At 44.9% G+C, this 27,206-nt stretch overlaps 1 protein-coding gene across 9 annotated transcripts in view; it reads right to left on the reverse strand.

Annotated features, from left to right (window-relative positions):
* Positions 1 to 27,206, reverse strand: part of RBM6 (RNA binding motif protein 6) — a 105,561-nt gene that overhangs the window by 61,446 nt on the left and 16,909 nt on the right. For 4 of the 9 annotated variants that reach the window (XM_060204713.1, XM_016190070.2, XM_060204712.1 and 1 more), the window contains 3 exons: positions 26,813 to 26,902; positions 21,136 to 21,205; positions 6,594 to 6,667 (listed from right to left, as the gene is read on the reverse strand). The exons of 2 other annotated variants lie outside the window; for them this stretch is intronic. In XM_060204713.1, coding sequence (XP_060060696.1) covers positions 6,594 to 6,667; positions 21,136 to 21,205; positions 26,813 to 26,902 — 234 coding nt within the window. The remainder of the gene's footprint in view (positions 1 to 6,593; positions 6,668 to 21,135; positions 21,206 to 26,812; positions 26,903 to 27,206) is intronic. 3 more of the 9 variants (XM_060204714.1, XM_060204716.1, XM_060204719.1) reach the window with 2 other exon arrangements.

The raw sequence follows: 27,206 nt of genomic DNA on the forward strand, positions 1-27,206 counted from the left end.
CTAACGCTCTTTCATAAAATTAATGTATTTCAGCCTCATCTCCGTACCAGGAAGGTCAGTGTCTGAAAGAATTTCTCATGTTAAGTGACAACAGCATCCTTTCCGTTATATTCTAGTCAGGCTGATTCTGTTTCACAGGCCGTGTCTGGTTAAAAGCAAGCTCTGGGGAGTCGGGCTGTAGTGCAGCGGGTTAAGCGCAGGTGGCGCAAAGCACAAGGACCGGCATAAGGATCCCGGTTCGAACCCCGGCTCCCCACCTGCAGGGGAGTCGCTTCACAGGCGGTGAAGCAGGTCTGCAGGTGTCTGTCTTTCTCTCCTCCTCTCTGTCTTCCCCTCCTCTCTCCATTTCTCTCTGTCCTATCCAACAACAACAGCAACAATAATAACTACAACAATAAAACAACAAGGGCAACAAAGGGGAATAAATAAATAAAATAAATATAAAAAAAAATTAAAAAAAAAAAAAGCAAGCTCTGATGCTGAGAAAACTGGATAAATTTCAGAGACTCTGCAAGGGCATTTTAATGAACATTTGGCCAAACAGGTACAGGTAATAAATGCCACATCTGCAAATTTAGAAAAGCAAAATGCTCATTTCTGCAGACCAAAGAAGAGTTAGGGGTAGCTGGTATTTAAAGACAGCAAAGAGACCAATCTTCCAGCAGCGCACTTCACAGTTCCCCAAGTCCTACTGCAGTGGCACATAGAGTAAAAAGGAAATATTCACCAGGAATCTCCAAGGATTTGGGCAGCAATAAAGCCAGTGCATACAGTGATGCTAGAGCTGCCCGGCAGGAGTAAGATAAAAGATGCCTAAGTGCGTTTACAGCTCTGCCCTTCTTTTAGACAGAGTGGTGTAGGCAGGAAGCTGAAAGACCAAAGCACTAGCCTGATGTGCACCCCCACCCCCACTGATCAATCCTGCTGGAGTGTCCTACTGTTGGCTGCCTTCTCGTGAGCACTGGCCAAGGGCTACAGGGGCCTTGGTTATCATCCTAAACCACCTCACACGTACACCCCAGAATATCTGACAGTGCAAACTGGCAGAGACGCCTCTGTTTCCTTTCCCCAGGCATGGAAGCATCAGTCAATAACAAGACATTTCTCATCAAGAGTCAGAATTGGTTTCAAAAAACTCAAGCCACAGAAAGCATTGAACATACACACAAACTTTGAGGTGCTAGGCAGACGGCAAATCAGAATCTGTACCAATTTGGACTATAAATAAAATTTGAAGGGAAGGAAAGTAGCTGGGGGGGGGGGAGACGGACAGTCATCTTCCAAATACTTGCTTTATGCACTCTGAAAAGTAAAGGTCTCTTTCTCGCTCTCTCTTTCTCATTAAAAATAAAGTACAGGGGGTCAGGCAGGAGTGCACACAGTAGGTTAAGTGTACATGGCGCAAAGCTCAAAGACCAGTGTAAGGATCCCGGTTCGAGCCCCCGGCTCCCCACCTGCAAGGGAATTGCTTCACAGGCAGTGAAGCAGGTCTGCAGGTGTCTGTCTTTCTCTCCCCCTCTGTCTTCCCTTCCTCTCTCCATTTCTCTCTGTCTTATCCAACAACAATGACATCAACAACAACAATAGTAATAACCACAACAATGGTAAAACAACCAGGGTAACAAAAGGGAAAAAATGGCCTCCAGGAGCAGTGGATTCGTGGTGCAGGCACCAAGCCCCGGCAATAACCCTGGAGGCCAAAAAAAAGAAAAAGTACAGGGCTGGGTAGTGGCACACCTGGTCAGAGTGTCCCCGTTACAAGGATCTGGGTTCAAGTCCCCAGTGCCCACCTGCAGGAGGGAAGCTTCACTTAGCCCTGCTGCAGGCTGTCTCTATCCCCCTTGGCCCTCTGCCCTCTCATTTTCTCAATGTCTCTATCCAAAAATAAAATACTTGGGGCGAGAAGACCGCATAATGGTGATGGAAAGACTGTCATGCCTGAGGCTCTGAAGTCCCCACACCAACATGCGCTATAGCTGAGCAGTACTGTGAGGGGAAAATTTTAACTGAACATTTAACGGGCAGGTGGTCGTGTACCTAGCCGAGCAGACACTATCATGCCTAAGGAGCTAGCTTCCTGAGTGGTCACACAGTGCTGCAGGTGTCTCTCTGCCCCTTCATTTCTCTCTATGCGGGAAATGACACATCTATTGGAGTGCACATATTACCATGTGTAATGACCCTGGTTCAAGCCCCCAGCCCCTACCTATGCGGGGGAGGGAGAGGGAACCTTCATGAATGATGTAGCACTGATGGTCTCTCCCCCCCTTTCCTTCCATCCTATCTCCCCCTCAATCTGTCACATTAAATAAAATTTTTTTAAAAATTAAGAAAAATAAAAAAGAAAAGTGGCCCCGAGGAGTGGAGTTGTGCAGGCACTGAGCCCCAGCCAGCACCCTGGAGTCAATCACCAAAAAAAAAAAAAAATTTTTTTTAATCTTGCCAGAGACAGACCAGCTAGGAAGTGTAATCTAACTGTAGAATCCACCCTCTTTCTTACTTATTTTTATTTATAAGAGGGGTAGGAGAAAGACAGAACCAGAACTCCCTCTGGAACACGTGCTGCTAGGGACTGAACTCGGGACCTCATGCTTGATGGCCCAGTGCTTACTCTACTGTGCCACCTCCCTGACCACCATACTCTTTCTTCCATGGTACACTACACCCAAATGTTAAATTTTCTTGGAAATCCTGTTCTCAAAAATTCCCCATAAAATGGCTTGCATATATCCTGAGCTGTGGCAAAGGTGATTAAAAGAATGCTGACTGGACCATAAATTCTGTACATGTCAGTAAGAGAGAATCCAGTTCTGTGAACGAGCCTAAGAAAAGGATAAAATCTAGAAAACAGAACTGACTGAATAAGGACATTGTGATGCTTTATTAAGAAAAACACATTTGGGGGAGTCGGGCAGTAGCGCACTGGGTTAAGCACATGTGGCGCTAAGCACAAGGACAAGCGTAAGGATCCCGGTTTGAGTCCCCAGCTCCCCACCTGCAGGGGAGTCACTTCACAGGCAGTGAAGCAGGTCTGCAGGTGTCTGTCTTTCTCTCCCCCTCTCTGTCTTCCCCTCCTCTTTCCATTTCTGTCTGTCCTAACAACAACAACGACACCAATTAACAACAATAATAACTACAAGGGCAACAAAAGGGAATAAATATATATTTTTTTAATTAAAAAAAAAAAAAGAGTAAGACATTTGGGAGTCGGGCAGTAGCGCAGCGGGTTGAGCACACATGGCACAAAGCACAAGGACCAGCTTAAGGATCCCGGTTCAAGCCCCCGGCTCCCCACCTGCAGGGGGTTTCAAAGGTGGTGAAGCAGGTCTGTAGATGTCTATCTTTCTCTCCCTCTGTCTTTCCCTCCTCTCTCCATTTCTCTCTGTCCTATCCAATAACGACTACATCAATCATAACTACAACAATAAAACAAGGGCAACAAAAGGGAATAAATAAATAAATACGAATAAAACATTCATTCCAAGGGACAAGGTGGTGATGTACCTGGTTAAACAGACATGTTACAATGCACACGGACCTGGGTTCAAGTCCCTGGTCTCCACCTGCAGGGGAGAAGGAAGCTTCATGAGTGGTGAAGCTGTGCAGCAGGTCTCTCATTCTCTCTATCTCTATCCAACAATTAAGTAAATATAAAATAGTTTTTAAAAAAGAAGACATCACTCCAGTGAATGACGAGGACGTTCCTTACTTGTACAGAGACACATGCACGAAGGTTGTGGCTGCCTGACACAACATTCTGTTTCACACATGGAGAATTCTGTGCCTGCTCCTGCTTTCTGCTGGTGTTCCATTCATTCACCAGACAGGGTCATGTATTAGCAATCTTGGAGTCTCAAAGATATTCCTGGGGCCGAATGGTGACACATCCAGTCAAGCACACATAGTACTATGTGCAAGAACCCACGCAAGGCTCCAGGTTTGAGCCTCCGCTCCCCACCTGCATCGAGGATGATTCACAAGCAGTGAAACAAGTCCGCAGGCATCTATCTTTCTCTTTCCCTCTCTATCTACCTCTCCCCTCTCTATCTCTCTCCGGAGAGAGAGAGAGAGAGAGAGAGAGAAGGGAAAAAAGGCCACCGGGAAGGGTGGGTTCACAGTGCTGGCACTGAGTCGCAGAAATAACCCTAAAGGCAAAAGAAAGAGGGTTCTGAAGAGTGGGTGGGAAGGGTATGGGAAGAAGTATCTACCGGGAGGCACACCCCTTGCTAATGCTCACATTAACATTCTTTCAGATGTGTCTCCAGCAGAAATCCTGGGAAGACAAACCTTTTCAAACAAGGCTGTAGGGTCAAGAGATAGGTCAATGTGGATGGTGCATGTCTTGTTATGTGCAGCAGTTCAAGTCAGAGCCCCAGTACCACATGGGTTTACCAAGGTACTGAGAGCAAAGTATAATTCAGGGTTTTGGTCTTGGGGTCGGTCTCTCTCTCTCTCTCTCTCTGAATGGAAGTTTGGCCAGCTGCAGTGAAACTGCAAATGCATGGAGTCTCAGTTCTGCATAATAATAACAAAGTAAACAAGGCTACACTAGCTATACTTGATATACTTTAAAAAAAAAAGATTTTATTTATTCATGAGAAAGGAAGAAGAAGAAGGAGAAGGAGAAGGAGAAGGAGAAGGAGAAGGAGAAGGAGAAGGAGAAGGAGAAGGAGAAGGAGAAGGAGAAGGAGGAGGAGGAGGAGGAGGAGGAGGAGAAGGAGAAGGAGAAGGAGAAGGAGAAGGAGAAGGAGAAGGAGAAGGAGAAGGAGAAGGAGAAGGAGAAGGAGAAGGAGAAGGAGAAGGAGAAGGAGAAGGAGAAGGAGGGAGAAACCAGACATCATCCTGGCATGTGCTGCCAGGGACTGAATTTCGGACCTCACGTTTGGGGGTCCAATGCTTTATCCACTCCCGGACCGCCTTGTTATTACTTTGGAGTAGAAGAAAGAGGCAGTAAGACATAGTATTACTATTTTAAACACGGAAGAATTCTGATAAAAAGCAACACCCTGGACCAGCAAGACAGTTCAGGCAGGAAGGTTTCTGCTTGGGCACATGTGCTCAGGTTCAAGCCGGGCTCCCACAGCACTGCGAAAGTGTAGGTGCTGTGGTCTTTTTATCTCTGAGTCGTTATTTGTCTGTTTCAATATGAAAACGCAGGGTTAGAATAGTGACAGCTCAGATGACCAAAAATAAAGTGGATCTCTTTATAGGTGAGACACAGAATTAAGGGAATGGTACAAGATAAAAGGCGTATGTCATGACTCCTCTGTATTCCCACCACTTCCAGTATGATTACAGACAGTGACAAAGGACTTAATGGCCAGTCACAGAAGATCAATATGCTTATGAGTCAAATGAATGTTCTTAGACTGGGACAGACTGTCACCGTGGAGTCAAGCACAGCACAAGACCGAGGCCTTTCTTCTTCTCTAAAGTTATGCAAGCAGCAGCTTCTCCTACCATCTGCTAAGTGACTGCGTGACTCAATGCCAACGTGCCAACGGGATGTAGGCCTCACCCAGCATTCACTGAGGATTCGGCGGTATTTTTACGAACAGCCGATAAAAACACAGCAAAGATTCCTCTAATCAATGCTTATTCTGAGAGCTTAAAGCACATTATCTTGATGTCCCTGAGGAAAGACCATGGGCAACATATGGAGAAGGCAAAATGCAATGAGTCACACTGAATGGGACAAAGCCGATGAACGGGCAGTGGGCTGTAACAGTTCACATGTGGCACCTCTCCTCTGTGGCAGAGCCTTGTCCAGACTTTGGGCATACTACGGTCACACTGTGGAGCACAGACAGTGGCTACGTAACGAGAAAAACATTGCTAAGTTTCTTTCTCCCACTTCTGAAATGGAGGAGCTAAAACACTGCAAACAAAACAAGCCTTCCCAAGAAGATCCGTAACAAGAAGCCACCACTTTCCTGGTTTCGCCCACAGCTACGTGGCAGGGCTCACTTAAAAACTCAGGTTACAGTTGCAGGTGGCAGAGTGAACATATCTAGATGGCTTCAACACAACGTAGCTACAGATTTAGAGGCACCTGCCCCCACTAAATTGACGCCAAGAACTTGGATACGAACCTCCGATCTGCAAAGAACAATGATGGATGCAACAGACATGAACACACCACTTCTCTCTCCTCCCTGCTGGCCTTTTGCAAAAGCAGCGTCCACAGCAGAACCTGAATGCACAGAATCAATGGCCTTTAGCCAAGGTCCAGACAGACGTATTGAGCTATAATTCTTGTGCCAGGTAGCTCCTCGGACTAACAAACAAGTCAAATCACTCTTTGCATCAAGATCCACAGATCCTAGAAACACTCCATCATTTTTTCATTCTACTGTTTCTGAATCTTATCCAACTGCAACTGGACTCTGGTCTTTAAAATGTCCTTTTGCCCATTAGCTAGTCTAGCGAAACTTTCCCAGTCACTTTTAGAGCTTCCCCTCACAACTCCTTCTTGCCTGGAATGTGGTGTACTTCACATGTAGATTTCTGGTACCAGAGTTATTTGAAACCCTCCCTCCCAATCTGTGAAAATCAAATCCTTCCAGCATCATTGGACCGAAGTATAAAGCAACCTGGTTGGCCTCCATGCATCCGACGGCATCTTCCAAGAGTGAAAACTCCACGCAGACATAGCCATAGTCGCAACCTGGGGACAGCATTTAAATACAGACGGGAGTGATGTTAGTGCCTTGCAAACACAAAAGACACACTTAAACCCCGTTTCTGAATCCCTTAAACACGAATCCTCCCGATCTCATTCCTCCTCCCCCCATGCTAGACAAAACTCCTACCCCCAAACAGAAAAATAGTACTGAAGGAAAGTCTGGATGTTTCTGAACTTTGAGAGACATTCCAAAAAGGACTTTTTGATTAACCAAGAAGACCTTCTGCCCACTTTAGAATGGGATTCTGGCAAGGGTGCCCCAGCATTGGGTATTCCCAAAGAAAGTTCAAGTAAGGACCCAAAACATTTTAACCATAGGTTGAATCTTCTGGGAAAAGTACAAAGTCAACAAGAAAAGGAAAACGACTTGGAAAAAAAAAATATCCCAAGAGAGGAGAGAGAAGCAATTATACCAAAACTATGCTAATAGTCACCACTTTTCAAGCAGAAACCACCTTCAAAGACAGAAGTGCTGACAGACTGAGGCAACTATATTGTGTTTGGATATCACGGGAGGCTTCTGGTTGGCAGGGGACAGACCATTTCAGGTCTCCTCTTTTTTTCCTTGCTTCAACTCAAGTCATAAACCAGCTAAAATCTTTTTGAAAGGAAGAAGGTGCAAAAGCATAAGTACAAATAGCTAGGTCCAAAATCGTGCTTATGCACAAAGACTGACGGTGGGGGAAAGCTGGGGGGAGAGATAGCAGTTGTTAGCAGTCAACACATGTTCAAGAATTGTACATACCGTCAGGACTGTGAAATACCCTTCCAACGTTCACCTGAGTCACTTGTGGCTCTGAAGACCCAGGATACTGGAAAATCATGGGACTGCTGAATTCTAGTATTGCCTTACTAGTCCATCCTACCATTTCTCCTAACACTGTCACTGCATGACTATACAAATATACTTGTCGTGGTCCGGTAGGTGGCACGGTGGATAAAGCATCAGACTCTCAAGCATGAGGTCCTCAGTTCAATCCCCAGCAGCATATGTATGAGAGTGTTGTCTGGCTCTTTGTCTCTCCTCCTATGTTTCTCATTAATAAACAACTAAATAAGATACTTAAAAACAAACAAAAATAATAAAAAATATTTTTAAAAATATATACTTGGGGCCAGGTGGTGGCGCACCTGGTTGAGTGCATGGATTGCAGTGTGCAGGGACCTGGGTTCAAGTCCCTGGTCTCCCCCCACCTGCAGGGGGAAAGCTTTGCAAGTGGTGAAATAGTGTTGCAGGTGTCTCTCTGCCTCTGTCCTTCTCTGTCAACCTGTTCTCTCTTGATTTCTGGCTTTTTCTATCAAAAAAAAATAAAGATAATAAAAAAATTTTTCATAAAAAAAAAATATATATATATATATCGCACATTTGTCGTGGTCCAGGAGGTGGTGCAGTGGATAAAGCATTGGACTCTCAAGCATGAGTTCCTGAGTTTGATTCCCGGCAGCACATGTACCAGAGTGATGTCTGGTTCTCTCTACCCCCACCATTTCCCTCTCATTAATGACTAAATAAAGTATTTAAAATATAGATATATTTGTCAGACTAATACCCGACAGTGGCTTCCATGCTTTCTCCACTTCCTCACAGGATAAAGGGCCTCAGCTTTAGAAGCCACACCATGCAAATGGAATAGATCTGATTTGTCCAGATGAAAAATAAAATTCAGAAAAAGAGAAATAATATAAGACCCATGACAATTCTGAATACAAAGTCTATGTGTGGTGCACTGCACCAAAACAAAGGACTCTGGGAAAGAGGGGAAGGGAGAAGGCAGAGGGGCCTTAAGGTCCAGGTATATGAAGGTGGGAAGGATCGACGTAGGGTAGGGAGCCAGAGTGTTGCAGACACCTACCACAGGGAGATAAGAAACTGACCCCATGTGGCAACAACGGTATTGTAAACTATAACCCCCAATAAAATGCTTTGGGGGGGGGGGAGGTGTGTGCAATAGTAAGAAATTTATACTTAGGGGCCAGGTGGTGGCACAACTGGTTAAAGTGCATGTATCACCATGCACGAGGACCTGGGTTCAAGTCCCTGGTCCCCACCTGCAGGGGGAAAAGCTTCACAAGTGGTCAGCAGGGCTACAGGTGTCTGTCTCCTTCCCTATATCCCCCTCCCCTCTCAATTTGTCTCTGTTCTATCAAAATAAAAAAGCTTAAAAATAAAAAATAAATGCTTAAAAAAAAAACCCTAGGGTGGGGGTGGGTGGTGGCACACCTGGTTGAGTGCATATGTTACAATGCACAAGGACCGGGTTTGAGCCTCTGGACCACACCTGCAGCAGAAAAGCTTTGTGAGTGGTGAAGCAGAGCTGCAGGTGTCTCTCTCTCCTCTTTCACCCCTTCCCTGTCAATTTCTGGCTGTCTCTATTTAATAAATAAATAAATATTTTTTTTTTTTTTTTTTTTTTTTTTTCCCTCCAGGGTTATTGCTGGGCTCGGTGCCTGCACCATGAATCCACCGCTCCTGGAGGCCATTTTCCCCCTTTTTGTTGCCCTAGTTGTTGCAGCCTCGTTGCGGTTATTATTGCCATTGTTGACGTTGCTTTGTTGTTGGATAGGACAGAGAGAAATGGAGAGAGGAGGGGAAGACAGAGAGAGAGGGGAGAGAAAGATAGACACCTGCAGACCTGCTTCACCGCCTGTGAAGCGACTCCCCTGCAGGTGGGGAGCCGGGGGCTCGAACCGGGATCCTTACGCCGGTCCCTGCGCTTTGCGCCACGTGCGCTTAACCCTCTGCGCCACCGCCCGACCCCCAAATAAATATTTTTTAAAAATCTTTTAAAAAACCTAGGGCAATAGAAAATAAAATTTAAAAAAAAAGAAAGAAAACTTAAAAACAAACCAAAGTTGGTGAACTGAAGCTTTCTTATTATAAGGAATAAATAGCCTGAAACACATTATAATAATAACAGAATTATGACTTTATATTTGTGAAACTCATTATGAACCTGATAATATGTAGACTGGCTCTTGCTTTACATCTTAGAAAGTGACCAGAGATCGGTAGTAAAATCTTCACACTATCTCAGGCTGGGAAATTTTTCTACCTGACTTCACAGCTCTGACCAACACATTAAAAATCCCTGGGGGTCGGGCAGTGGCGCAGTGGGTTAAGCTCACATGGCGCAAAGCGCAGGGACCGGCGTAAGGATCCCAGTTCGAGCCCCCGGCTCCCCACCTATAGGGGAGTCACTTCACAAGCGGTGAAGCAGGTCTACAGGTGTCTGTCTTTCTCTCCTCTTCTCTGTCTTCCCCTCCTCTCTCCATTTCTCTCTGTCCTATCCAACAAAGAACGGCGTCAACAATGGCAATAATAATAACCACAACGAGGCTACAACAAGGGCAACAAAAGGGGAAAAAAATGGCCTCCAGGAGCGGTGGATTCATGGTGCAGGCACTGAGCCCAGCAATAAGCCTGGAGGAAAAAAAAATATCCCTGTAACTGGGGACCAGGTGGTAGCGCAGAGGGTAAGCACACATGGTGCGATGTGCACTGACCCACACAAGGACCCCAGTTTGAAGCCCCGGCTCCCCACCTGCAGGGGGTCACTTCACAAGCGGGGAAGCAGGTCTACAGGTGTCTGTCTTTCCCCCTCTGTCTTCCCCATTTCTCTCTGTGCTATCCAAAAACAACAATATCAACAACAACAACAATAATAACCTCAACAACGTTAAAGAAGTGCAACAAAAGGAGAGGAAAAAAAAAAAAAGCCCCCTGGAGCAGTGGATTTGTAGTGCAGGCACCAATCCCCAGCAATAACCCTGGCGGCAAAAAAACAGTTGAAGCAACTACAGTTCCTTTTATGACCCACTATCTACTATACTCAAAAGGTGGTCATGAATCACAGGCCTGGGCTGACAGTTCAGCTTGTTAAAGCATAGAACTCAAATGCCTGAGGCCCCAGAAGTCACAGGTTCAATTCTTGGCACCACTTTATGCCAGAACTGAGTAGTGTTCTGCCTCCCTCTATCATTATAAATACATAAATGAGTCTTTAGAAAGACAAGGGCTGGGGAGATAGCATAGTGGTTATGCAAAAGGATTTTTGTGCCTGGGGCAAGAAAGGGCCCCTTTAGCCAACCACTGAACCACCACCACCATCAGCCAACAACAACTTGAGTTAAAAGACAAATTGGGTGGTCCCGGAGGTGGCGCAGTGGATAAAGTATTAAGATTCTCAGGCATGCGGTCCCGAGTTCAATCCCCAGCAGCACATGTGCCAGAGTGATGTTTGGTTCTTGCTCTACTCCTATATTTGTCATAAATAAATAAATTCTTAAAAAAAAAAAAAAAAGACAAACTGGAAGGTGATACCCTGGTTAAAGCATTGGACTTGCAACCATGATGTCCCAATTTTGATCCCTGGCATCACTAAGTGCTAAGAGTGCCACTCTGGTTCTCCCCACACATACACTAATAATTTCATTACATTTTTTAAAAGTACTTATTTTTTTATTGGCTAGACAGAAATCAAGGAAGGGGAAGAGAGAGATAGACTAGAGACACCTGCAGCCCTGCTTCACCACTCATGAAGCTTCCCCCCTGCAGGTGGGAGCCAGGGGCTTGAACCTGGGACACAGAGCACTAAATTGTATTTTTGAAAAGAAGGGTGAGGGTAGACAGCATAATGGTTATGCAGAGACTCTTGTGCCTGAGGCTCCAAAATCCGAGGTTCAATTCCCCTCACCTCCATATGCTCTGGTAAAAAATAAAATAAATAAATAAATAAAATATAGCCTCTTAGTTTTCAAGATGAGTCTAGACTAATATAAGCACTTTGAATTCAAAACTCTAAAGAATACAATCACATGGGGCAAAGTGCACAGACCTGCATCAGGATCCCGGTTCGAACCCCCGGCTCCCCACCTGCAAGGGAGTCGCTTCACAGGTGGTGAAGCAGGTCTGCAGGTGTCTGTCTTTCTCTCCCCCTCTGTCTTTCCCTCCTCTCTCCATTTCTCTCTATCCTATCCAACAATGACAGCAATAACAACAATGATAAACAAGGGCAACAAATGGGGAAAATATTAAAATAAAAAAAATGAATTTAAGAATACTATCACAGAAGGGGATCATGTTTTCAGTAAAGAGACCCTGAAACTTGCAATTCAGCAGTTACTCTTATTTTATTTTTTTGATTTTTTATATCTATTTATTTTCCCTTTTGTTGCCCTTGCTGTTTTTTATTATTGTTGTTGTAACTCTTATTTTTTTAAAAAAATATTTTGTTTATTTATTAATGAGAGAAAGAGCCAGACATCACTCTGGTTGGTACATGTGCTGCCGGGGATTGAACTCAGGGCATCATGCTTGAAAATCTAATGCTTTATCTACTGCAATACCTCCTGGACCACAGTTACTCTTATTTTAAAACATCTGTTAGAACCACTGCATGTGGGTCCAATTACAGAAGGCAGAAGTACAGAAGTACTCAATTCACTCATTGACTGGCTACCAAACATCTTCTGAAAAGACAAAAAAAAAAAAAAAAAAAACCAACCATATATACATACATACATACATACATACATATATATATATATATATATATATATATATATATATATATATATATCCCCCAAGGGTATCACTGCCGGCTCGGGGCCTGCACTACGAATGCACGGCAACTGGAGGCCATTTTTTCCATTTTTGTTGCCCTTGTTGTTGTTATTGTTGCCACTGCTGTTATTGTTGTTGGATAGGACACAGAGAAATCGAGAGAGGAGGGGGAGACACAAAGGGAGAAAGACAGACACCCGCAGACGTGTTAAGAGACCACCCGTGCAGGTGGGGAGCCAGAGGCTTGAACCGGGATCCTTATGCCAGTCCTTGCGCCTTCATTCCAGGTGTACCTAACCTGCTGTGCTACTGCCCAGCCCCCCATCAATATACATTTTTTAATAATAGCTGTAGAAATTGCAATATGGTGGGGCCGGCAGTGGCACACCTGGTTGAGTGCACATACTACAGTGCACAAGGACCCATGTTCAAGCCCCCAGTCCCCACCTGCAGGGGGAAAGCTTCAGAAGTGGTAAAGCAGGGCTGTAGGTGTCTTGGGCTGCAGGTGTCTTTGTCTCTCTCTCCCTCTCTATCTCCCCCTTTCTTCTCCATTTCTGACTGTCTCTATCCAACAAATAAAGATAATAAAAATTATTTAAAAACTTAAAAAGAATTTTAAAAAATCACAATCTGTTAAGACACCATATATAATATAGTATATTTTAAAATCTTTAAAAACCCTGTAGAGAGCAGTCTGGAGAATTCTCAGGCTAGAAAAGACCTATGCTATAACCCTGCTGATAGATCCTAAGGAACCCAACACACCCATCCAAAAAGATCTGTGCACACCTATGTTCATAGCAGCACAATTTGTAATAGCCACACCCTGTAAGCAGTCCAGGTGTCCAACAACAGATGAGTGGTTAAGAAAGTTGTGGTTTGCAGACACAATGGAACACTACTCAGCTATTAAGAGTGAAAAATTCACCTTCTTCATCTCATCTTGGATGGAGCTTGAAGGAATCATGTGAAGGGAGAGAAGCCAGAAAGATAAAAAGATAACTACAGGATGATTTGGGGCCAGGTGGTGGCGCACCTGGTTGAGCGCACGTTATACTGCGCAAGGACCAGGGTTTGAGCCCCTGGTCCCCACTTGCAGAGGGAAAGCTTCATAAGTGGTGAGCCAGGGCCGCAGGTATCTCTGTCAATCTCCCTATCTCCCCATCCCTCTCAACTGTGCTATCGCGTGACTCCTTAAATGTTTAATATTGACTTCCAAATATATCCCTGCTGACATCTTTGTTAGGCTAGGCAGGAGCAAATCACTTGAACTTTTACTTCTAGTTCTAATGTAGTACTTATTTTTCTGTTTGTCTTGTACAGGTACTGAGATAAATATTTGGTTAGCCAAAAGATTTTCTTACTGGGGCCCTCCTGACAAGGAAAGAGATGTGGGGGGGATTCTCGACCTGCTAACAGAACAGGACCTTTCCAGTAAGTCTTGCAATGTGGTGTTGAGATTGACACTGTTGGAAGGAGAAAGACAATCTAGCTTTTTTAAAAATTTTTTTAAATATTTATTTATTCCCTTTTGTTGCCCTTGTTTTATTGTTGTAGTTATTGTTGTCATCGTTGTTGGATAGGACAGAGAAAAATGGAGAAAGGAGGGAAAGACAGAGAACGGGAGAGAAAGACAAGACACCTGCAGACCTGCTTCACCACCTGCAGGTGGGGAGCCAGGGCTCAAACCGGGATCCCGACACTGATCCTCGCGCTTTGCGCAACCTGCACCACTTAACCTGCTCCGCTACAGCCCGGCTCCCTCTAGCTTTTTTTTTTTTTTTTTTGGTCAACAATAAAGGGGCATATTCCTTCATGTAGAAGTCTTAGTTTAAGGAAGAAAAACTACTGAAGAAATTCTATCATTTCTAAAGAGATTGTAAGACTTTTTATGGTCTAGCATTTAAAAATACGTATTTATTTTCCTGAGAGACACCGGTGGCGAATGGTGTCGCCAGAAATTGAAGCTGGAGCGCTGGTGCCTATCAGAGAAATTCTGTGCCTCACACTCTGAGCTGTCTCCCCCGCCTGATTCAGCTTGCTTTTCAATTTTTTTTTTTTGCCTTAAGGGTTATTTCTGGGGCTCAGTGCCTGCATCGTGAATCCACTGCTCCTGGAGGCCATTTTTCCCCCTTTTGTTGCCCTTGTTGTGGTTATTATTGTTATTGATGTCATTGTTGTTGGACAGGACAGAGAGAAATGGAGAGAGGAGGGGAAGACAGAGAGGGGGAGAGAAAGACAGACACCTGCAGACCTGCTTCACCGCCTGTGAAGCGACTCCCTGCCGGTGGGGAGCCGGGGGATTAAACCGGGATCCTTACACCGGTCCTTGCGCTTTGCGCCACGTGCACTTAACCTGCTGCACTGCCACCCGACCCCCTCAAAGTTTTTGTTGATTTGTTTTAGCCAGGGCCTAGTGCATATGCAAGTGACTGTTCACAGATGGCTTCTTTTGTTTTCGTCCAGACAGACAGACAGTGAAAGTGACAGAGATGAGTTGGCACCAGAGCTTTCCCTAGTGCCGTGGCACCTCGTGTGGGTGCAGAGCTAGAACCTGGGCCTGGCACATCTCAGGAGACAGGCCCCACTTGGGGAGCTATTTCCCCAGCTCTACATTTTTTAATTTGTTGTTTTAAAGATTTACTGATTAATGAGACAGAGACAGAGAATCAGAGCATCACGTGTGATGTGGCACGTGTGATGCTGGTGATTGAACTCAGAACCTCGTGCATCAGAGTCCAGCACTGGGGGAAGGCACCACAGCGCTGCAGTGACTTCAGTGTGGAGGAGGCCACGCTTAAGCCCGAGCTGTACACACGGCAAAGCAGCACACCGCCCAGCTGGGCCACTTCACTGGCCCCAAATCCCTACTCGCACGAGCGGCGTCACTCCTGTGTGGTCTTTGCAGGTTAAAACGTGAACATTTTTACTGTTGGGTGTAAGTCACCTTTTTACTGGAATTCACAATTAAAAAAGAAAATGAAACAGGATATGCAATTTCAGTCCTCCTGGGCTGCTTTTCATTCAGATACAGAGATGGGGGGGTGCCAGAGCACACATGCACCTCATCTCTCTGGGGAGAGACAGAGGGGGTGGGGGTGCCAGAGCACACATGCACCTCATCTCTCTGGGGAGAGGCAGAGGGGGTGGGGGGTGCCAGAGCAAACATGCACCTCATCTCTCTGGGGAGAGGCAGAGGGGGTGGGGGGTGCCAGAGCAAACATGCACCTCATCTCTCTGGGGAGAGGCAGAGGGGGTGGGGGGTGCCAGAGCACACATGCACCTCATCTCTCTGGGGAGAGGCAGAGGGGGTGGGGGGTGCCAGAGCACACATGCACCTCATCATCTCTCTGGGGAGAGACATAGGGGGTGGGGGTGCCAGAGCAAACATGCACCTCATCTCTCTGGGGAGAGGCAGAGGGGATGGGGGGTGCCAGAGCACACATGCACCTCATCTCTCTGGGGAGAGACAGAGGGGGTGGGGGTGCCAGAGCACACATGCACCTCATCTCTCTGGGGAGAGACAGAGGGGGTGGGGGGTGCCAGAGCAAACATGCACCTCATCTCTCTGGGGAGAGGCAGAGGGGATGGGGGTGCCAGAGCACACATGCACCTCATCTCTCTGGGGAGAGACAGAGGGGGTGGGGGGTGCCAGAGCACACATGCACCTCATCTCTCTGGGGAGAGACAGAGGGAGTGGGGGGTGCCAGAGCAAACATGCACCTCATCTCTCTGGGGAGAGGGAATGGGGGAGGTGGGAGAGCAAACTCACAATTTTCTAACAAGTAAATGTCGTATTTCTCAGAACATTATTCCCAAGCATATCGTTCAGGACCTATACAAGACAGCACTGCAGTGAAACCAAACTGCCACGCAGTGGTCTTCAACTGCAAGGAGCTGAGACGCTCCCCAGTCCACCAGGAGTTCTCATCAGCAGAGCATCAGACCGAGAACAAGACTCTTACTGCCATGGAAACAGATCTTTAGTGGGAGGAGGCAAGCCACTCAGAAAAAATATCTGCGATCATCAACTAGGAGGTGATGAAAAATTATGCAAGGGTGACTTTCAAACTGGAAGATGAGACAAGATCTCTGAGAGGTAAAATCGAGATAAGAACTAAGCTGCAGCTCAGCTCAGCTCAGAAGGAAGGGCAAGACAAAGGCGCCCTTAAAGAAGTCTGTGCTGAGCAAAGACTAGACAAAGGCTCAGCATGGCTAGAACATGACGACAAAGGTGGCTGACGGTGCGCCAGAAAAGCCCAGTCAGCTCGTGAAGCACAGCGGCTGCTCCTTTCTCAGGCAGGACTTATAAATCCAAACAAGAAGCTGGGATTTCCTTCCAAATGAGACAAAAGGTATGGAAGTGACATGATTTGACTAGCAGATCCAAAAGATCATTCTAGTTGCTTCATAGATTTGTAAGAAGAACCACGGCCAAAAGGTGGCTCAGCCCTACCACACATGCCTAAGACCCCATATTCATTTCCCACCAGCACAAAAGAAAGAACCACTGAGTCAAGGATTACATTTCTTGATGTGTGAATGATTTTTACATATATCCATGCCTTTGGCCTACGTATTATGATTCTTTAAATACTTCATGTATTCACTAGAGAAAGGCAGAGAGAAGCAGAGAGTATGGGGGATACAGAGTAGAGAGACACCTGCAGCACTGATCTGCCACTTGGGAAACTTCCCCCTGCAGGTGGGGACTGGGAGCTTGAACCTGGGTCCTTGAGCACTATAGCACGTGTGCTCAACAGGTGCACCACCGCCTACAACCGCCCCCATTAGGATTCTAATATCTAATAGTTACATCAAATAACTGTAGCCACTTCAACTATAGATTTTATATATTAATATGAATTTTATTCTAAGCTGACACTATTAATAAAATGAGCTTAAACTTCTATCAACACCTTTTTTCCCCCCTTTTTCCAAAGCATTGTACAGCTCTAGCTTAAGGTGCTGCTGGAATCGAACCTGAGACTCTGGAGCCTCTGGTATGAAAGTCATTTTGCATAACCACGATGCTATCTCTCCTTTCCTAAGTATACTAATATTTAATGAAAGCATAATTCATGGATAAAGCTGAGGTTATATTCTGAGTAGAACATAACTGCATCCTATAAACTCTACCTTTAGTTCCCAAGCCTAGCCAGCAGTTAATCGATAGTGTAAGAGACGTGCAAAAACAAAGCAAAAAACCTGAAAGAAGTGCTTAAGTAGAAAATAATGGCACTTAGTTGTGTATCCACAAATTGAGCTTATAGTGAACGAAAAAAAAAAGAAAAAAGAGTAAGAAATCAACTTTCTCAACAATTTTTTTTGGCTCTGTATGTTAACTCTCCTGTCAACCACTAGGTTCCAGATGCTAGCAGGATGCCGACCAGACTTCCCTGGACAGACAGCCCCACCAATGTGTCCTGGAGCTCCGCTTCCCCAGAGCCCTGCCCCACTAGGGAAAGCAAGAGACAGGCTGGGAGAATGGATCCACCTGTCAACGCCCATGTTCAGCGGAGAAGCAATTACAGAAGCCAGACCTTCCACCTTATGCATCCCACAATGACCCTGGGTCCATACTCCCAGAGGGTTAAAGACTAGGAAAGCTATCAGGGGAGGGGATGGGAGGGTCTGGTAGTGGGAACTGAGTGAAGTTGTACTCCTCTTATCCTATGGTTTTGTCAATGTTTCCTTTTTATAAATAAGAAAGAAAGAAAGAAAGAAAGAAAGAAAGAAAGAAAGAAAGAAAGAAAGAAAGAAGGAAAGGAAGAAAGAAAGAAAAAAACTTTCTTTCAACCTGGGAAATGGTGTAGTAGATAAAGTATTATACTCAAACATGAAGTTCAAAGATAAATCCCAATATCACTTGGACTAGTGGTACCCTAGCTCTCTTTCTCCCTCCCCATCTATCTCTCATTACTAAAGTTCTTTTTTCTTTCTTTTTAAACTAACTCTCACAAATAATGCTTCTGAATTTATTCTCAAAATTACAAAGCAGTCTGGGAGATGGCACAGTGGATAAAGCACTAAACTCTCGTGTAGGAGTTCCTCAGGTACAGTCCCAGCAACAACCGCCATAGTAGCGCCTTGGTTTTCTCTCCCGCCTTCCTATTCACTAGTAATAATAAAATATAATTAATATAATAAATATAATATATATTTAAGATTTTATTTATTTATTCATGAAGAAGACAGATGAGAGAAACAGAGAAAGAACCAGACATCACTCTGGCACATGTGCTGCTAGAGATCGAACTCAGGGCCTGATGCTTGATAATTCAATGCTTTATCCACAGTGTCACCTCCCGGACCATATTAATAATATGTATACATTTAAATATTTATTCCATTTTATTGCCCTTGTTTTTATTGTTGTAGTTATTGATGTCATTGTTGGATAGGACAGAGAGAAACCGAGAGAGGAGGGGAAGACAGAGGGTGAGAGAGAAAGATAGACACCTGTAGACCTGCTTCACCGCCTGTGAAGCGACTCCCCTGAAGGTGGAGAGCCCGGGGCTCGAACCAGGATCTTTACACCGGTCCTTGTGCTTTGCATATGTGCGCTAATAAAATATATTTTTAAAAATTACATTAAAAAGTTTGAACCTAGAGCAAATAGTAGACTGTTTCAAGAACAAACCTCTACTACTAAAGATAGTTTCCCTCTGTAAAAACCAATCTATGAAGGAGCTACCTTAGCATGATTTTTTCCCTCTGTAAAAACCAATCTATGAAGGAGCTACCTTAGTATAATTTTTTCCCTCTGTAAAAACCAATCTATGAAGGAGCTACCTTAGCATGATTTTTTACCTCTGTAAAAACCAATCTATGGGGAGTCGGGCTGTAGCACAGCGGGTTAAGCGCAGGTGGCGCAAAGCACAAGGACCGGCATAAGGATCCCGGTTTGAACCCCGGCTCCCCACCTGCAGGGGAGTTGCTTCACAGGCGGTGAAGCAGGTCTGCAGGTGTCTATCTTTCTCTCCTCCTCTCTCCATTTCTCTCTGTCCTATCTAACAACAACAGCTGTGACAATAATAACAATAACAAGCACAACAAGAAGGGCAACAAAATGGGAAAAATGGCCTCCAGAAGCAGTGGATTAGTAATGCAAGCACCGAGCCCCAGCGATAACTCTGGAGGCAAAAAAAAAAAAAAAGCATACTCTTTAATTCTCAGATTTGTTCTACTTTAGTCAATTTAAAAATTGAAAAATTATGGTGAGGGAAGACAGCATAATAGTTATACAAAAAGAGTTCCTTGCTATGAGGCTCTAAGGTTCCAGGTTCAAACCCCAGTACCACCATAAGCCAGAGCTAAGCAGTGCTCTGGTAAAATAAATAAATAAATTTGCAAAACAGAATACTTTGTTTTTTCTAGAGTGTTTTTTTTCAATGAAGGTGGTTAATGCTTTACAGTGCAGTCACTGGCACGTTTATTTATATAGCGCTGGGCTCTCAATTATGAGGTCCCAAGTACAAACCCCGGCCGCACATGGACTAGCTGATGTCTGGTTCTTTCTCTCTCTCCTCCTTTCTCTTAAATAAATGAAATATTAAAAAGAGAGAGAGAGAGAGATGGAGTCAGGTGGTAGTGCAGCGGGTTAAGTACACGTGGCGCAAAGTGCAAGGACCAGAGTTAAGGATCCCGGTTCGAGACCCCGGCTCCCCACCTGCAGGGGAGTCGTTTCACAGGCGGTGAAGCAGGTCTGCAGGTGTCTGTCTTCCCCTCCCCCTCTGTATTCCCCTCCTCTCTCCATTTCTCTCTGTCCTATCCAACGACGACATCAATAACAACAACTACAACAACAATAAAAAACAAGGGCAACAAAAGGGAAAATAAATAATTATTAAAAAGATTAAAAAAGAGAGAGAGAGAACCAGACCTCACCCAGGTACATGCAATGCCCAGGAGTCAACTTGGGGCTTCCTGCTTTACAGTTCAACACTGTGCAGTGTCCGCCTCCTGAGCAGCAATGCCTGGTTCTTTTCTGGGTTGTCACTGGGGCTCAGTGCAACATTTCGAATCCACCGCTCCCGACAATCACTTTTCCTTCCCCCTTTCTTTCTATTTGATGACAGGACAGAGAAATTGAGGAGAGGGGATACAGAGAGAAAGACAGACAGACACCTGCAGACCTGCTTCATCGCTCCTGAAGCACCACCCCTGCAGCTGGGGAGCAGGAGTGTGAACCAGGTCCTTACGCGTGGTGGTATGTGCGCTTAACTGGCCGTGCCCCACCCTGCCCCCAGTATTGTTCGTATTTCAGATTACATTTCAGATTACATAGACCTAAAATTGGCTAATACCTCAAGTGGTTGGAATTTCACTTCTGACTACTTTTCCTATAATAAGCTTTGAAGGATCTGACTAAAGAGGGCATCACAAAAAGTTCCTTCTGAAGTTCAGATCACAGGACTGAACTCAAAGAGAAAGCTCTTCTGGATCTATTCATGTATTTTAACAAACTAGCTGTTGAAGGACTGTGTTCCCAGCAAGTCTTACAGTCTAGGAAACCACTGATTTGTATAAGTTTCTCTAGAAGGCTGTCATTCATGCTGAAGCAATGAAATGTAAAACTATACAAATAGTGAGTTTACTAAACCCTACCAGGCTCAGATGCAAATACTCCTATCGCTGCGAAGAACATAAAAAGCAAGGGGAGTGATTTAAACTGTAAGATACACCCGGTGAGACGCTAAACCCAGAATGTGCATCCTACCCTCTCAATGCCCACAAACATCTGTTAAGATGAAACCTAATTGCTATTTAAAGGCACCAAAATGAGGTTTCTGGAAATCTCAGTTGTGGTTTTTTAAAATAAAGTTTAAGAAGCACTCAATGCAGTGATCCTAATCAAAAGCCTAGTACATGTTCAGAGACTCACCTGTGTTACACTCCTTCAACTGCAAGTCCTTTACAGGCATGCCAGCAGGAGTCCGAAAGGCATTAAGAATCTGAAAGAACACAGTATTTACTCTCATGATACAAATCAAAATAAAACACTGAATCATGGTTTTCCCCCCCAATTGGTTTTCATTCTATAAAATTTCACCCTTTCTGTATCCCACCCATTTGCCATCTGTTCAAACATATTAGTGCACTGAGGTCATCCCAGTCCAGAGCCGTAGTATCTGAACTTCCTCAGTTTGATCAGCTTTGTCCCCCATCTTATTTTAAGATTCATCGATTTATTGAGTCATTGTGAAAATCACGATGTATTTTCCTACTTTTTTAAAAAATATTTTATTAATTAATGAGAAAGGAGAGAGAAGGAACCAGACATCACTCTGGTACATGTGCTGTCGGGACTGAACTCAGGACCTCATGCTTTAAGAGTCCAGTGCTTTATCCACTGTGCCACCTCTTGGACCACCTTCCTACGTATTTCTATGCAAATACGTGTCATGACTTTTTCAACAGTCCAGTATTTATTTATTTATTTTATATTATCTTTATTAAGTGGATAGAGACAGCCAGAAATCGAGAGGGAAGGGGGAGATAGAGAGGAAGAGAGACAGAGAGACACCTGCAGCACTGCTTCACCACTCACAAAGCTTCCCCCTGTAGGTGGGAAACAGGGGGTCGAACTTGGTTCCTTGTGCGTTGTAACATGTGTACTCAACAGGTGCGCCACCACATGGCCCTGTTATTTATTTATTTAAATTATCTTTATTGAATAAAGACAGCCAGAAATCAGGAGGGAAGGGGGAGACAGAGAAGAAGAGAGACAGAGAGACAGACACCTGCCGGGCTAGCTTCGCAGGTGGGAGAGAGAGACGACCAGGGACTCATGGCTGAGTGGTACGCAGTTCAGTCTTTATTCATGTGGAAGGCAGCGCAATCTAAGCTCTCTCCAATCACAATCTTGTCCTTATATATCCTGAGGCGGAAGAGTCAGGTCCGAAGAGGATGCACGTAGGATAGGGAGTGGGGAGAAGGAAAAAGTGTGCAAAACAGTGAGGAATAAACCAATGTCCTGCAGGCAGGCGGTGCTTAGTTAACAGTGGTGATGTAAATAGAATACAGTGTTAAGCAGGGGGGATTAAACCAATGAAACAGAAGGAGTCTTAGAAGCAGAATTTAGAAGCAGACCAACAGACACCTCCAGCGCTGCTTCACCGCTTGTGAAGATTTCCCCCTGCAGGTGGGGACCGAGGGCTCAAACCTGGATCCTTTTGCACTGTAATGTGTGTGCTCAACCAGGTGCACCACCACCTGGCCCTTTTATTTTTTAGTGCAATCAGAGGTACTGCTGAGCTTTGGTGCTTATACTATGAATCCACCACTTCCAGTGGCCATTTTCCCATCTTTTTCCTCTATTTTATTTGATAGACATTAAAAAGGGAGGGGGAGAAAGAGAGAGACACCTGCAGACCTGCTTCACCACTCATGAGGCGTCCTCCCTCCCCCTACAGCTGGGAAGCAGGGGCTGGAATTAGGGTTCTTGCACTTGGTAACGTGTATGCTTAAACGGTGTGCCACTCCCGGGCCCCAGGTTCATCTGTCTATTAATGAGAGAGAGAGTGAGCAAGTGAAATAGCTCACTTGAATATGCACTGCGGCACTATGTGCGAGACCCAGGTTAGAGCCCAGATATCTCACTGCATTGATGACAACTTTAGCGCTATGGTTTCACTCTCTGCCTCTACCCAAAAAAAAAGTGAAGACTGGGAGTCGGGCTGTAGCGGAGCGGACTAAGCGCAGGTGGCGCAAAGCACAAGGACCGGCATAAGGATCCCGGTTCGAACCCCGGCTCCCCACCTGCAGGGGAGTCGCTTCACAGGCGGTGAAGCAGGTCTGCAGGTGTCTGTCTTTCTCTCCTCCTCTCTGTCTTCCCCTCCTCTCTCCATTTCTCTCTGTCCTATACAACAACAACAATAACAATAATAACTACAACAATAAAACAGCAAGGGCAACAAAAGGGAATAAATAAATAAAAATAAATATTTTTTTAAAAAAGTGAAGACTATGACAAAGACAAAAAATTGTCACATGCATTGCAGGGGATTGAACTAAGGACCTTATACTGAAGGTCAACATTCTATTTACTGCACCACCTCTCAGGTAGCTCCTTCCCCCTTATTCGAGTGGGCTGTTCCCCCATTCTAACATCATGTTAGTGATGCCGTCCCAAATTCTGGAAACAGTTCACTTGGATAGTATGCTGTTCTGTTGCGTGTACAACCCAGGTTTGAGTGCAGACCACACTGTAGCAAAGACTTTCATGCTCTAGGCTCTCGAGGCCCAGGTTCAGCCTCCAATACCACCATAAACCAAGGCTAGGCAGTTCTCTGGTATCTCATTAAAATAAAACACTAATTAATGAGCGAGAAATATAGACACCTGCAGACCTGCTTCACTGCCTGTGAAGCAACTCCCCTGCACGTGTAGAGCCAGGGGATCGAACCAGGATCCTTACGCCGGTCCTTGCACTTCGCACCACGTGCACTGATTATTTTTTTAATGATTTTTTTAAAAGGTTTTAATTATTTTTATTTATTTGGTAGAGACAGTCTGAAATTGAGGGAAGGAGGAGATAAGACACCTGCAGCCCTGCTTCATCACTTGTGAAGCTTTTCCTCTGCAGGTGCGGCCTGGGGCTTGAACCTGGGTCTTTGTGCATTGTAACAGGTGCGCTCAATCAGGTGTGTCACCACCTGGCCCTATCTATCATAAGGGCCAGATGATGGTGCACTTGGCTGAGCGCACATGTTACAATGACATGGACCCAGGTTCAAGCCCTGAGTCCCCTGCAAGGGGAAAGCTTCACAAGTGGTGAAGCAGGGCTGCAGGTCTCTGTCTCTCTCCCTCACTGTCTCCCTCTTCCTCTCAATTTCTAACTGCCTCTATCCAATAAATAAATGAGGGTAATTTTAAAAAATTTAAAGGAGCTATGTCTGGTGACAGCAATCACTTGTCTCACGTGTGTGTGTGTGTGTATGTGTGTGTGTGTGTGTGTGTGTGTTTGTGTGTGTTTGCTTGTTTACTAAGCAGAGTTCACTTTATGAGTATATGTGTAACTGATAAAATCTGAGTGGGGCAGAGTGGTGGCATACTTGGTTGAACACACACATTATGGAGCCAGGTTCAAGTCCCCAGTATGCACCCTGCAAGGCTTCATAAGTGACGAAACAATGTGTGTGTGTGTGTGTGTGTGTGTGTGTGTGTGCGTGTGCGTGTGCGTGTGTTGCTCCCTATTATCTCGGTCCCTCTCAATTTTTCCATCTCTATCAAAAATAAAAAGATACACTTAAATTTTTTATTAGTGATTTAATATTGATTTACAAAATTATGAGATTACAAGGGTATAATCCCACACTGTTCCCAACACCAGGGTTCTGTGTCCCTATCCCCTCCACTGGAAACAGTAGTAGGGGCTGGTTACCAGCACACCTGGTTAAACGCACATGTTACAAAACACAAAGACCCAGGTTCAAACCGCCAGCCCCCAACGTCCAGGAAGAAAGCTTCATGAGTAATGAAGCAGGTCTCAAGTGTCTCGCTTCCTTTCCATCTCTCCCTTCCCTCTCAATATCTGGCTGTCTCTATCAGATATTTTTAAAAAAATATTCATTTATTTATCCCCTTTTGTTGCCCCTGTTTTATTGTTGTAGTTAATATTGATGTCGTCACTGTTGGACAGGACAGAGAGAAATAGAGAGAGGAGGGGAAGACAGAGAGGGAGAGAGAAAGACAGACACCTGCAGACCTGCTTCACCGCCTGTGAAGCGACTCCCGCGCAGGTGGGGAGCCTGGGGCTCGAACCAGGATCCTAAAGCTGGTTCTTGGGCTTCAGGCCACGTGCGCTTAACCCACTGCACCACCGCCTGACTCCCCTCAAATTTAAAAAAGAAATTGCAGTAGTTCTCACAAAGTCACAGATATGGGCTGACTAGGTAACCATCTATTTACCCACTTTTTTTAATATGGTTCTGCCTTTTTTTTTTTTTTTAAGATTTTATTTATTTATTAATGAGAGACATAGGAGAAGAGAGACAGAACCAGACATCACTCTGGTACATGTGCTGCCAGGGACTGAACTCAGGACCTCATGCTTGAGAATCTGATGCTTTATCCACTGCACCACCTCCCAGACCACCCTTCTCTTCCTTTCTAAATCACACCTACACCTGTTACGACTTCCAAATGTCCCTCCCTTTTTCTTCTTATCTCTTTGGGTCTTGACAGAATTGGGGTTCAGAGCCCTTGGGTCATCTTCCTCTAATATGTCTCCCCCTCTAGGAATATAGACAAAAAATTCTTTTTTTACCAGAGCATCAGCTCTGGCTGATGGTGGGATGGGTGACTGAACCTGGGACTTGGAAGCCTCAGGCATGAGAGGCTTTTTGCACAACTATGATGTTATCCCCCACCCAGACCAAAAATTCTTTATGGGGTACAGAAAGTGGAGTTCTGGCTTCTTTAATTGCTTCTCTGCTAAACATGAACATTGGTAGGTCAATCCATACCTCCAATCTATTTCTGTCTTTCCCAACTGGGGTAGGGCTCTGGAGGTGAGATCCCAGATAAAATATTAAAATATATATATACATATATAGATAGATAGATATAAAAGATTTTTTTTTTCTCCTACAGGGTTATTGCAGGGCCTGGTGCTTACACAACAAACCCACTGCTCCTGGAGGCTTTTTTTTTCCCTTTTTGTTGTCCTTGTTTTATCACTGTTGTGGTTATTATTGTTGTTGTTACTGATATCATTGTTGTTGGATAGGACAGAGAGAAATGGAGAGAGGAAGGGAAGACAGAGAGGGGGAGAGAAAGACAGACACCTGCAGACCTGCTTCACCACTTGTGAAGCGACCCCCTTGCAGGTGGCTTAAACCTGGATCCTTATGCACTTTGTGCCATGTGCACTTAATCTGCTGCGCTATCCCCTGGCCCCCATAAAAAGTTTTTTTTTTTTAAATATTTATTTATTTATTTATTCCCTTTTGTGGCCCTTGTTGTTTTATTGTTGTTGTCATTCTTGTTGTTGTCACTGTTGTTTGTTGTTGGATAGGTCAGATAGAAATGACGACAGATGGGGAAGACAGAGGAGGGAGGGAAAGACAGACACCTGCAGACCTGCTTCACGGCTTGTGAAGTGACTCCCCTGCAGGTGGGGAGCCGGGGGCTCCGACCAGAATCCTTTCACCGGTCCTTGTGCTTTACGGCACGACCACTTAACCCGCTGCACTACCACCCGACTCACGAAGATTTCAAGTAAGTTCTATAAACTGTACCAAAATCAAAGTTCCTGGTTCCAGTAGTGTTTTACAGTAACAAGTTAAAATGGAGGTGACTTGGTAGAGACTACAAAAAATTTCTTAGTCCGTCCTTCTGTCCTTCCTTCCTTCACTAGAGCCCTGCTCAGCTCTGGCTTATGGTAGTGCTGAGGATTGAACCTGAGACTCTGGAGCCTCAGGCATCAGAGTCTCTTTGCAAAACCATTGTGCTATATACCCTCAGCCCTCCTAGTACATCCTTCTGCATCTTCTGTTGTCTATAGTTTTTGAAAATAAAAGGTTTAAAAAAATGTTAACAAGGAAAAGAAGCCTTACCTCTTCTTTTGTGGTATTTTCAGGCACCCCACACAATCGAACAACTTTGCTGGGTTTCCCCTCGCTTGGACCTGTCCTATAATCTTGATCCTTAAAATTCAGAAAAGAAAATATCTAAGAAATATTTTCATGATTAGCCTTGCATGAGAACCTAGCTTCAAGCCCTGGCTGCCATGTGGGAGCAGTACCATAGCATCTCTCCTTCTGACTGCCCTGCCTTTCACTCTCTCTCTTTTTTGTTTGTCTTTTTGTTGTTTTGTTTACCAGAGCACTGCTCAGCTCTGGCTTATGGTGGTACAGGGGACTGAACCTGGGACTTTGGAGCCTTAGGCATGACAGTCTTTTTGCATAACCATTATGCTATCTACCCCCATCCACCTTTCACTCTCTGTAC

This window comes from Erinaceus europaeus, chromosome 12 (assembly GCF_950295315.1).
Source record: "Erinaceus europaeus chromosome 12, mEriEur2.1, whole genome shotgun sequence".
Lineage (NCBI taxonomy): Eukaryota > Metazoa > Chordata > Mammalia > Eulipotyphla > Erinaceidae > Erinaceus > Erinaceus europaeus.